This window comes from Nicotiana attenuata, chromosome 8 (assembly GCF_001879085.1).
Source record: "Nicotiana attenuata strain UT chromosome 8, NIATTr2, whole genome shotgun sequence".
Classification (NCBI taxonomy): domain Eukaryota; kingdom Viridiplantae; phylum Streptophyta; class Magnoliopsida; order Solanales; family Solanaceae; genus Nicotiana; species Nicotiana attenuata.
Window position 1 is genome coordinate 27,315,919 of NC_031996.1, and position 12,196 is coordinate 27,328,114.

Here is a 12,196-nt window from a genome sequence, read left to right on the forward strand (position 1 = left end):
ACCGTGGGATCCGGTGCGTCGGGCAGTTTTCGTAGTGGTGAGGGGAGTGAGTCCTGGATAGGGGGTGGGTCGGGCAGTTTTCGTAGTGGTGAGGGGAGTGGGTCCTGGATAGGGGGTGGGGGTGGGGCCACGTTAGGGGGGTATAATAATTGAAGAGAGAGGTCAGAGTCTCTCTCTCTAGATGAGAGGTGCAATTACACTCTTCAATTCTCAAGGGGAGGTGAGAATTGGTGGTAATTACACTGTGTAATTACAAGGTTACTTTTTTATTTATTTTTATTTTACTCTATTTTCTTTATAACTTTCATTTTCATTATTTTAATTTATTTTTTATTTTGTTTTTACCTTTTCATTTATTTTTAATTTTAAAATATATTTTCTTTGTACATTATTTATCTTTTATTTTTCTACATTTACTTCTTGCGATTCCATGTAATTGCTCGTATATTATATTTTCTTCATTTAGTGTAACTACGTTATTATTCTAGTTTTTGAAACTACATCTCCTAATATTAGAAATAACGAGTCATTAACGAACTTGGCATGTAAATTAAAGTAAAAAATGAGGTTGTAAACTTATTATATTTCCTAACCTTAAGTTGTATTGGAACCTATTTTTGTTATGTTGGAATTTGACATATGTTAAACTATTTATTTTAGATTTTGAAATTTGGTTCCAGTTTACTTATTTTAGTAGTATTGGCTCGCTATTTCACATTGCACATTGTTCATTTTTTAGTTCGAATCGATAGATTATTTTTGTTAGACATTAATAATGTTATGACATTATATTTACAAATATTAATTTATTTTACCTAACTTGCATTCCGTGATGTTCTTACCAAATATATATTTTAGTTTTTATAATTAATTAAACTGAATATTATTAATTTAAAAAAATATATCAATTATTTTTACAATATTAGTTATAAATATATGATTACTAATTAATGTATATTCAAGAAAAAATATGCATTTTAGATACCAAAACTAATATCATTTATGCTTATTAAAAGTCATTTATAGGCATATATTTATTATATTAACTTTTAATTTTTGATAATTACTTCATTTAAAATTTAATCTAACTGTATTATTACAGTTGTGCAACCAAACAATATGCTTGTAATTACACTGTAATTATATTATAAAAAACAAATAGGTCATCTTAATTACTATATTATGTAATTATTAGGCTGTATAATTAATATCCTTAGTAATTATACCAATTTCAATTACCGGGTAGCTTTTCAAACGGACACTAAAGTCTAATAGCTTTTTAAATCCTGGCTAAATAGTAAGGGTAGAAAATGGCTAACCATTAGCAATTTTGTCTCAAGCCCGAAAACTATATACGGGTGAAGATTAAGGCATCAGCATAAACCCTCCAAAATCCAAAGATCTCTCTGCCGCCTCTTCCTTCTCTCCGCCTCTTCCTTGAAGTAGTGAGCAGCTTCTAGGTTTGACAAGAAATGGTGCGACCGTACAAAGTTAAAGGGGAAAAGAGGAAAAAGAAAGGAGAGAATTATGATAAGGAAGAAATAGAGGAACCTTTGGAAGAGGAGTCAGCAAAAAGAGTGAGAACAGAACACACCGAAGCAGACACTGAGGCAGCTGAAAGAGTTGTAGATTTACTGGCTGGCATTCCGGTTGTTTCAACTGATCAAAGCACCAAACCTGGTGTTATTTTCATCATTGAAAGAGCTTCTCTGGAAATTGCTAAAATTGGAAAGGTCTGTCTTTTGTTTGTTCACTTTTGGTTTTGATTACACAGGCTTTGAATGTTGCTTGTAGCTTATTCAGCGTTATATGCTCATCCTTTGCTTTGTCGAAGTTAACCCATTGTGTGTAATGATATATTCCTCTTGTTGATGCAGACTTACCAACTTCTCAACTCAGATGAACATTCCAACTTTCTTAAGAAGAATAATCGAAACCCTTCTGATTATCGACCTGATATTGCTCATCAGGTTAGTTGACTTTTCAACTCCAGGCCTATCTTGTTGCCTATAGTATGAACTCTATGATGTTCCTGTAACAAACTGGATATTGCACCCAAAGCAACTGATTGTATTAACTCACCAAACTGAATTACAATAACCAAATGTCCTTAGAACAATAGAAACAATACTGAAGGAAATAAAGACGAGATGAGAAAATTGCAACAGGAAGCTAAAGAAGAAAGGGAATGAGATACAGATTCAGAAGAGGAGATGAGAAGCACAGACTTGAGCCGAAGCTTCAACATAATTTGTGTAACCCTTCATTCTACCCGCTAGTCCTTTTTAAATAGTTGCTAGTTGGGCCTGGATCCCAACTCAATCTTTGTGAAGGTCTTCTGGTCCTATTTCTTGGCCCAATAGCTGCTTGTGTGACAGCATTGCAGGTATCCATATTGGGCTGAGGCTGGTTCATAACAATGTAGACTTCAGATTTAAGTGTGTCATTTGAGACAATTTTTGCATGTGGGTCATAGATCAACGGTAACCAGCAAGAAGTTGATGAGTCAAATTTTTTGTCAACTTTTGGCTGGTGGAGTGGACTGGTCAGGTATTGAGTCGTACAAGTGAAAGTATGTCATGAGTAGAGACTTGATATGTTAGAATGAGTGAACTAAGTTGGTCAATTTGTCCAGCCAAATCTAAAACAAGCAAGCTGAGTTACGATGAACTTTGTACTCGGTTCTGTGTGAATTTGCTCAGAAGCTCAATTAGTTGACATCAAAACATGCTCCTTTTGTTCCAATTTGTTTGACGGTATTTTATTAGGCAGATATAAAAAGAAAAAGTTAATACCCTAAAACCCCCTTAAACTATCACATTTTTGTCTATTTCCTATTTAAACTATTTAGTGTCCCCAAAACCCCCCGAACTATATTGCCCTTCATATTAAAACCCCTCGTTGTTGAGCTGGCATAATGTGTGTAAAGACTCCCTTGGTAGCGCGTGGCAGCTGAAAAAAGCTATCAAAATGCCCCACCTGACAGAAAATAACTAATTAGCCTGCCCCTCTTTCATTTTGTTTTTTTAATAAATATTCTCCTTATTTCAGTTATATCCATCTTTCTTCCTCATGTTTTCACCATTCTTCCTTATTTTTTCACCTTTCTTCTTTATTTTTCACCCTTCTTCTTTATTTTTTAACCTTTTTTCCTTTTGTTCTCCATATTGGTTTCCACTAAAAAAACTTCTCCCTCTCATATTTCCTCTGAAACGATTTATTCTCTTTCTTGTTTTAGTCTTCTTTCATGTCTTACACATATTGTTGAAAGAATACCAATTTAAATCTTTCTTATTAAACTCAACACCTTGTAGAGAATAAAGTTGAATCACTTGAACCTTCTTTATGTAACATGGAATTAGAGAATGTAATTGCTGGCCAATTCATTTTTTATTTGCGAAATTTTATTTGGTGTAATCTTTTTTATGCAATAAGATGATTTTTAAGAGATGCAACACTATATACCTTTATTTATATTTTTACTGTGCTACAAAGTGAATATAAATAAGGACTTATCAATTGGTGTCTAGCATAAAGCACAATCACAATTAAACATAAAATTAATACAGTACATTAGAATATTATTTTTGCCAAAATCCCTAGAATTAATCAATCATTCGAGAATTATGAGTAAACCTACATAAGAAATTTTGTACAAACCATAAGTTAATATAGTTAGATAGACGTACCTTTAAAGTTTTAATATATAAGAAAATATAGTGTAGGTGGATTTTGGGGACACCAGATAGTTTAAGTAGGTCCTGACAAAAAAGTGATAGTTTGGCGGGTTTTAGGCTTAGTTAAATAGCCACGTGTAGTGCTACATGGCACGTTTTTTAGACAATTAGAAGCGTGTACTAGATGCACATCTAAGAATGCAATGAGGGGGTTTTAATATGAAGGGCAATATAGTTCAGGTTTTATTTTGGGGATATCAAATAGTTTAAATAGGAAACTGACAAATACATGATAATTTAGGGGGATTTTAAGGTATTAACTCAAAAAGAAAAGGAGACATAAGCTAAATATGTGTAAGGTGCCAAAAGTTTCCTTATCAATTATTTGTTTGTGTCTAGTGGGACCTTACAAGTCATGTCAATTGCGAAAAAAGAATGTAAAAAATTTAGCATAAAATTGGTAAATGTAAAATTAGATGGTTTCTGAATAGGGAAGTTGCCAATATTTTTGGGACAGACAAAAATGGAAGAGTGCCAAACAAGTTGGAAGGAATATTAAATTAAAGAATCATATAAATGATGTTTTCTGATCCAAGTTCAAGTTGAGTCTGAGCAACCTGTGATTATTCAGTGCCCTAATTACTAAAAAAGAATAATGATAAGGAAAGAGACATCTGGTAGTTGGCCATGAAATCACCAAGTAGTCTTTTTAATTTCTCTTTGATCATATATACTTATTAGTGATTATTCTAAAAAAATCATCTAAACTTATAAGTGATTATACATTCACTTTTCTGATAGAACTTTCTATTTCTCTTAAGGGTACAATATGATTTTGTATTAAACGAGAAAGAGAAGAGAAGATGAAATTAGGAATGAGAATACCTGCGTCTGTTCAGTCCATACAAACTCTGACCTTTTTTCTAGATTTTGTTTTTTCCAGTCCATAAGTACACATCTCGTAAATAATACTCCGTATATCTTTTTATATTAAAGAACAGAATTTCTGGATATGAGATGTGTACAAAATATTCTACAAAGATTTGTTTTTCATTTTGGACTGAATTTGCTTATGCCTAATAGAGTCAGAGAGGTCTATGAAGCATGGGGTCTCAGGAGAGTTGATAAAGACATCAAGCATATCTAGCTTATGGCGCCTGCTTATATTTTTTGGTGTATTTGGATTGAAAGAAACCACATATGTTATGGTATTCAACTTCTAGGAGCTGCCTAAAAGCTAAATGTTTGGTTAACCTTTTTAGTTGGGTGAATCTTTGCCCTGTAATTTGTCAGCTCGTTACCCTTATGATAGTTTTTGCCGTTTGTAGCTGACATTTTTCCCTCTTTTGTAATATTTGCATCTTCTTCATGCCTTTTAATGACATTTACTTACCTTATTAAAAAAAAACAAATTTTACAAAGATGATTTCTTTTATTTACCCAGTCATTTATACAAGTGGGGACATCATGTGTGCTCCAAAAGTAAATGATAAACAACAAAATCATTTTCATTTGCACTATGGATCTCTCTTTTCCTTCCAAAACTCTCCAGTTTCTTCCTCTGGCAATTTTTGTTTATCAGAATGGAATCTCTACATAGTTACACAAAACCTTTTCCAGTTCTCCATCTTCTGACAAATGCCATATTCCCAAGCATCATGCATAGCCTTTCCGAAGTCTAACTTGCTGAAAAGGCAAGATCTTTCTTATTCACTCTAGAGTCCACTTATTCAATTCTATAATCTACTTTGCAATTAGGGCAGCATCTTATATATGCCGCCATCTCCATCTACAATTGGTATTTGTGTCCAAGATATCAAAAAGAAAATTCTACTGAAGAGTTTAGAGAACATAACAGAGTGGGTAAACGTGTTTTTCGCTTAGGTGCCCAACACACTTAACATAAATTCAGCACTGTTAAGTGTTAAAAAGGAGGGGGAAAATATGAAATCAGATGCCTTCTCAACCCACCACCCTCCGGTTCTGTGCAACGCAGGCTCTTTCTCTTTATACTGATTGTTTGATTTATACATTTGAAAAAATCAACTATCGGATGTTGTCTTGTTTGTAAGCTTTATTTCTTTCTAAAGCCTCTCCGTTACCTTACATAGAAAGATGCAGTTATGGATTGGTTTGGCTGTGAATTTCCCTTCCATTCTTGCTCGGTGTTAGTTATTTAGGGTGAGTTTGTCAGTTGATCTTGCTTCTATTCTACTTCTTTCTGGTTCAGATTCTGACTATTTATCGGAACTGGGAGCATAGATGGAATTGCAGTGGATAGCTGTTGCTTCCTCTTTAACCTTCTACTGATCCACTTTCTGTTAGATCCTTCTAGCGGAAGGGAGAAAGCAGGAAGAAGATCAGATGTAGCTATATTTGCTTGATCCCACCTCGGGACTTGTAGGATCTAAACATTTTAATTGATGCCCAAGCATCCTTTTTGAAGGTGCTTTCTTGCCCTATCCTCCCTCCTTTTGGGACAGTAATTACTGCTTCCATCTGTTTTCAGTCCTTAGTACGTAAGCAAAATAAGTTCTAGTTTCCAAAGCTAATAAAAGAAAGGAATTGGTGTTCACATACTTCATTTGCAATTAGTTATCGCAAAAAGTTCATGATTGTTTTATGAGGCAATGCAATTAGTTAAAAATCCTAGTTCGTCTTTTTCTGAAAATGTTTATATAAGTTCTTCTTTCCTTTCACAGGCAATGCTTTCAATTTTAGATAGTCGAGTGAATAAAGCTGGGAGATTAAAAGCTTTGTATGTGAAGACCGAGAACGGTGTCCTATTTGAAGTAAAAAAACCTCATGTTCGTATCCCTAGGACGTTTAAACGATTTGCTGGCATTATGTGTAAGTTAAATTACCTTGAGCAAAATTTCTTCACCCATCTCTTTTCATGCTTATTACCATCTCTGATTTGTCTAATTTTGCGGTTTTGTCTAATTTTGCGGTTTTCTGATGTTGCTTCAAATTCAGTGCAGCTGCTACAAAAGCTGAGCATAACTGCTGTTGGTAAGCGAGAGAAACTGTTACGTGTTAGAGAAAACCCTGTTTCACAGTACCTACCCATTGACTGTCGGAAGATAGGTGAATAATTTATCTATTTTCGTTCCTTCCTTTTCTAATGGAATGTTCTTGACAATTGACTAATACCCCACTTCTCTTATGCATCAGGCTTTTCTCATAGTTCCGAGAAACTGGTGGATGTTCAGGAATATGTTAATGGCATCAACAAGGACATGAACCTTGTTTTTGTGGTATGTTCTAGTGTAATTTTCTATAGACAACTTCCTTTTGTGTGAAGTTACAGTTTTCTTGATATTTGACATATGCAGGTTGGGGCAATGGCCCACGGGAAAATTGATACAGATTATGTCGAAGATTATCTATCGAGTACGCTAATCTTCCTCTTTTCTTGTAACTTTTTGTCCAATCACAACTATAGTGCTATTGTGTGATTTTTCTGCCTTTGTCTTGATTTGCATAGCTAGTGTTTAACGTGTAGGAATGTCAACATCTGTTACTTGTGTCTGTATGCTCAATTGATGACACTAGGGTACTATTGATCTTCCTTGAGAGTAGAAGTACTTCTTGAGAACCACTTATTACTTTGGCAAATGAAAAGTAAATTGGCTGCGGCTAGTGCAGAATGTAGATATGGTTGGAATGTCACATAATCTTTGATTTTGTGATGTTATGCTAGTATATTCCATACAAAATGTATTGTAAAGTGAGAGATTGTTCTCTCCCTATGAGTTGTTCTGTTCAGTGTCACATGTCAGCTCTGAAGCAATACAGGCTCTAAACTGCATCTTAACCTACTTGACCATTCTCAGAATATGAGAGCTCATTATTATTATACATATAAGTGACAAGTCATAGTCTAGGCTCCTTCATTTCTACCTACCCTCTGGAAGTGTCGTATGTATGCATATCCTATGTAAATGCTAAACTAGGTCCATACTGTTTGTAGAATGTTATCCTTGTTTGTTTTTTTTCCTATAGGTTTTTCTGGTTGGTTAATCTATTATTATGTAAAATATTTAAGAAGTGTTAAATGGTTCTCTTCTACATTTGGAATGCCCTTAGCTCGTTTACAATCAATTTGAAACGGCCATCATCTTCTCATTGTCATTCTGTGTTGGAACTTTTTTGTTCAAGTTTTTGTTTTTTTTGTTTTGTTTTTGGGGTGACAATCAAGCAATCTCAGAAATTTCCAGATTGGGAAATTCTGATTTCTGACACCTTGTGGAGGTTCTGTTTTTCTTTTATAGCCTTAATGAACCAGGGTCACGAAAAACTTAAATTTGCAAAGAACGCTTTTATAATGACAAAGACGCAAAATATTTGAGATGAAAGAACATTATCACACGCCATTTCAGACCCTAATCGCTAGATTTCCCCTTTTCTGATAAAAGTGATAATGGAGGCATGACAGCAGTATAGTTTAACTGGTTATACGAAGTTAGCAGGTTGAAATCTTTGCGAGTTTATGTAGGTTTGCCCTTCTACTGCACCGATTACCATTCCTAATATTTTTTTTTTTTGAAGTGTCAGCCTACAATATTTAGACTCACAATTGGGAATCAATAAGTTGAAGCATATATCAATCGGATTAATTTATCCAAAAAATCCTATTATGGGTAGGCAGCCTTCAATCCGACGAGACATATCATATCTAAGTTTACAGTGGAGTAAAGGTAGTATGTAAGTACACTATGAGATCTTAATGCTATTGCTGGTAAGATAGTAAGGACATGGGATTTAATACTCAAATTGTGTATAACTAGGCACTTTTAAGGGTAACATGGTTTTTATAGCCTTCACAAGTACATGTCACTTCTCTTTTAATAATAGTACAAATGAAGTTTACAAAATTGAGCATCAAACTGGAATTTGGGGCAAAAAAGCTAGTTTCTCTGCAATGTTGCGCAGAAAAACAGGGTAACGGCCAATCTCTGGCCCAAGTTACAGCATTTCAACATTAATATACGTTCCCCTTCTTTCTTTCCTTTCTATGTGACATGAGTTATCTCTGCTCATTGTCCCAATCAAGGACCTGTAAGTAGGTCAGGGTTTGTGGACCGTGACCTGCCATCGTTGTGAGGTATTTCCTCTGGAATGTCCACACTAGCAACAATGTTGGCGGTCTGACTAGAGGACGATGGCTCTACGTTAGACATTTCTATTCTGGATTGATGACCACCTTTCGTGATCGGGGATATTTCAGGTGAGTCCCCTGGACTTCCTAATTTTCGTGTTTCTACTGGTCCAGGCTTTGTAGGTTTCTTCTTTTTTGCATTTTTATGCCAATTCATCAGTGCCTTGGAAGTTTGATCATCAAATATAGATCTTTTCATAGTTGATCCCATCTGAAAATTCCCAAAAAAGAAAGAAAATGAAGCATTTAACATGTTTTTGAGTTTATTTTGTAATGAAATAAGTAACTTCTAGTTACCTGGGTAACTAGTGCATACAGCGGAAGTGTAATGTAACTGCACAAAATTTGAACACCTAACCTGGACAAGCAACTCTTTTATCAGCTAGAGTAAGAGTGTATGGTAAAGGAACTTCAACTAATTGGTTGCTTTTGGAACTTAACACAATGAAGATAAGTACTTGTTCATTACCCTATAGCAACTCGCAATAAGGCAAGATAAAAATTATCGTGAAAGCATGAATGAAGCCCGAATTCATACTGCAGAAAATGGAATATCATCATGTTACACCACAAATGACAAGAAAAAAAAATGGAAATGAATTTTTGTCCGAGGAAAGTGTCCTTACCGATATCCAAAGGAAATAGGTGATCTCGAAAGCATTCTGCAAAACATAAAGGAAAAAATTTAGCTTAATATTTGCTTCCAACGGTATGCCTTGGACAAGATATAGCAGGTGGCGCGGAGTACCTGAAAGAGGGTGAGATGGACAAGATGAAGAATAAGCTTTGGTTTGCCAAACCAAAAATGTCTGTCTGAAACTTGGACAAGAGGTATGCCTTGGACTACAGCATGTCTTTCTTGAATTTCAAGAGCCATTTGAGCTATAATTGCTTGAAGCTTTGTCCCAACTGCTAATATTATCTTTAACCAATCCAGTGGTTAGTTCTCTCTTCATTATAAACAAAATAGAATGCAACAAGTAACCAAATTATGATAAGGATTTCTTACAACTAGAGGCAATATGGACAGCCAAAACATAGCTTGCCATCCTGAAACACAATATATTTGTATTCGAAATCAAAACTGATATAATTCTTCTGATTGGAATTACTTTCAAGAGACAATATGTCTTAATAGAAAACAATCGAGGTCCCTAGAGTTACCATGAACATTCATCAGAAGATAAACAACTGCAGAAAACCATAGCAATGAACTGCAAGTATAACAAAGATAAATCATTAGTAGCACATCAAAACCTGAGAAAGACTTAAGTTATTTTATAAAATGACACATAAAGAAGATGAATGTTGTTTAGTTCATGTCGAAAAGAACGTACTTGATACCCACAACAATCTTGAAGTCATCTTCCAGGGATCTTTTTATGTACTTTTGAAAATTAAACTTACTTCCAGGTGCTAAATGGACCTGCAACAAGAGGAAATCAATAAGCAAAAGAACAGTAATTTGATTGTTAGGAGCCTTGTATTTGTGAACCTCACCGAGATGAAACCATGGCGCATGGTCAAGTAGTCAGCTTTCCGAACTGATCTAAAAAATTGCCGAAAAAAGCACACCTGAAAATATTGGCAAAATAGGTATTTACTATCACATACAAACCTATCAAAGCCCCCATTTATTCATCCAAACATATTGATAAAATATCCAAAAAAGAAAAAGGCGGGTGGTTTAGTTTTTCTTACAGAGTAGAAAAGGATTGGGGTGGTCCCAAAACTGGTATTATCCCTAACAAATGATGTCTCTTTGGTAAGCCTGAATCTTGAGGAATCTGCATAGAAAGGTCACATAAGAAAGAAAAGAAATACAGGTGAAGAATTAAAGATTAAATCCCTCTTGGTTTAATGTGAAATGTAAAATATCCTACAAAGGAAGAGTTCTTAGATCACTTTCGCCTAGATGGTTAGACTCAACATAATCCAACAATAGTATAGGATAGCTAGGGGCATGGGGGAATGGCATTCAATGACTATAGTGAACAGCAAAAATTGAAGCTAATCTTCGCACCTAATAGTTCTAGAGTTTCAAGATTAAAATTTCCTAACACCCCCTTAAAAATCTTCAAACTTGACTTACTTTATAAAATATCTGTAATTTGGTTGGGTCTACTTCCTGCATAAGAGCAATCAAGGACATGTACGATGGAGCTAAGACTAAGGTTAGGACTGTGGTAGGTGACTCGGAGCATTTCCCGGTTGTTATGGGATTACACCAAGGCTCTGCGCTTAGCCCGTTCTTATTTGCCTTGGTGATGGATGCATTGACACACCATATTCAAGGGGACGTGCCATGGTGTATGTTATTTGCTGATGACATAGTTCTAATTGATGAGACGAGGGTCGGTGTTAACGAGACAGACCCTCGAGTCTAAGGGTTTCAAATTGAGCAGGTCTAAGACAGAGTACATGGAGTGCAAGTTTAGCGCTGAGTCGAGGGAAGTAGGCAGGGACGTGAGGCTTGGATCACAGGTCACCCCCAAAAGAGATAGCTTCAAGTATCTTGGGTCAATGATCTAGGGGGACGCAGAGATCGACGAGGACGTCACTTACCGTATAGGGGCGGGCTGGATGAAATGGAGGCTTGCATCGGGAGTCTTGTGTGACAAGAAAGTACCACCGTTACTCAAAGGTAAGTTGTATAGAGCTGTGGTTAGACCGGCCATGTTGTATGGGGCAGAGTGTTGGCCGGTTAAGAACTCCCATATCCAGAGGATGAAGGTAGCAGAGATGAGGATGTTGAGGTGGATGTGCGGGCACACTAGGATAGACAAGATTAGAAATGAGGATATTCGGAAGAAGGTGGGCGTGGCACCTGTGGATGTCAAGATGCGGGAGGCGAGGCTCAGATGGTTCGGACATGTGCGGAGGAGAAGTCTTGATGCTCCGGTGAGGAGGTGTGAGCGGTTGGCCGTGGTGGGTACGAGAAGAGGCAAAGGGAGGCCTAAGAAGTACTGGGGAGAGGTGATCAGGCAGGACATGGCACGTCTGCAGATTTCTGAGGATATGGCCCTTGATAGGAAGGTTTGGAGGTCAAGCATTAGGGTTGTAGGCTAGGGGGTAGTAGGGCTTTGCGTACGTCATACCGGGGGTGAGGCGGGGTTGGATTAGGGTTGATCTTAGATAACTTGCAGTTTATGTTTCCACACTATCCTTGCTGTTTATCTTAGCCCCGGGCCTTAGTTACTAGTTACTGTTATTGCATGTCATTTATCTTTTGGTTGTTATGCTTCTGTTACTATTATGGTTTCTACTGGAGTTACTAATGAATTGTCTCCTTCTCTTTTTCTTTTTTCTGAGCCGAGGGTCTATCGGAAACAGCCTCTCTGCCCTATCGGGGTAGGGG

At 36.1% G+C, this 12,196-nt stretch overlaps 2 protein-coding genes across 2 annotated transcripts; one reads left to right on the top strand and one right to left on the bottom strand.

Annotated features, from left to right (window-relative positions):
* Nucleotides 1,327–7,070, top strand: LOC109231110 (ribosomal RNA small subunit methyltransferase NEP1-like; the record flags this gene model as incomplete). Its single annotated transcript, XM_019396672.1, is given in 6 exon segments — nt 1,327–1,733; nt 1,878–1,970; nt 6,380–6,527; nt 6,654–6,764; nt 6,852–6,934; nt 7,013–7,070. Coding segments are annotated over 6 exon segments (754 nt in total), but the record flags the coding sequence as incomplete, so codon positions are not given.
* Nucleotides 8,454–11,000, bottom strand: LOC109231109 (MLO-like protein 5). Its single transcript, XM_019396671.1, has 10 exons — nt 10,540–11,000; nt 10,339–10,413; nt 10,176–10,264; nt 10,003–10,052; nt 9,848–9,888; nt 9,587–9,760; nt 9,465–9,500; nt 9,308–9,375; nt 9,136–9,196; nt 8,454–9,049 (listed from the first exon to the last, which is right to left on the bottom strand). The coding sequence occupies exons 2-10, from the start codon at nt 10,357–10,359 to the stop codon at nt 8,729–8,731; spliced, it is 861 nt and encodes a 286-aa protein (XP_019252216.1). The 5' UTR covers nt 10,360–10,413; nt 10,540–11,000; the 3' UTR covers nt 8,454–8,728.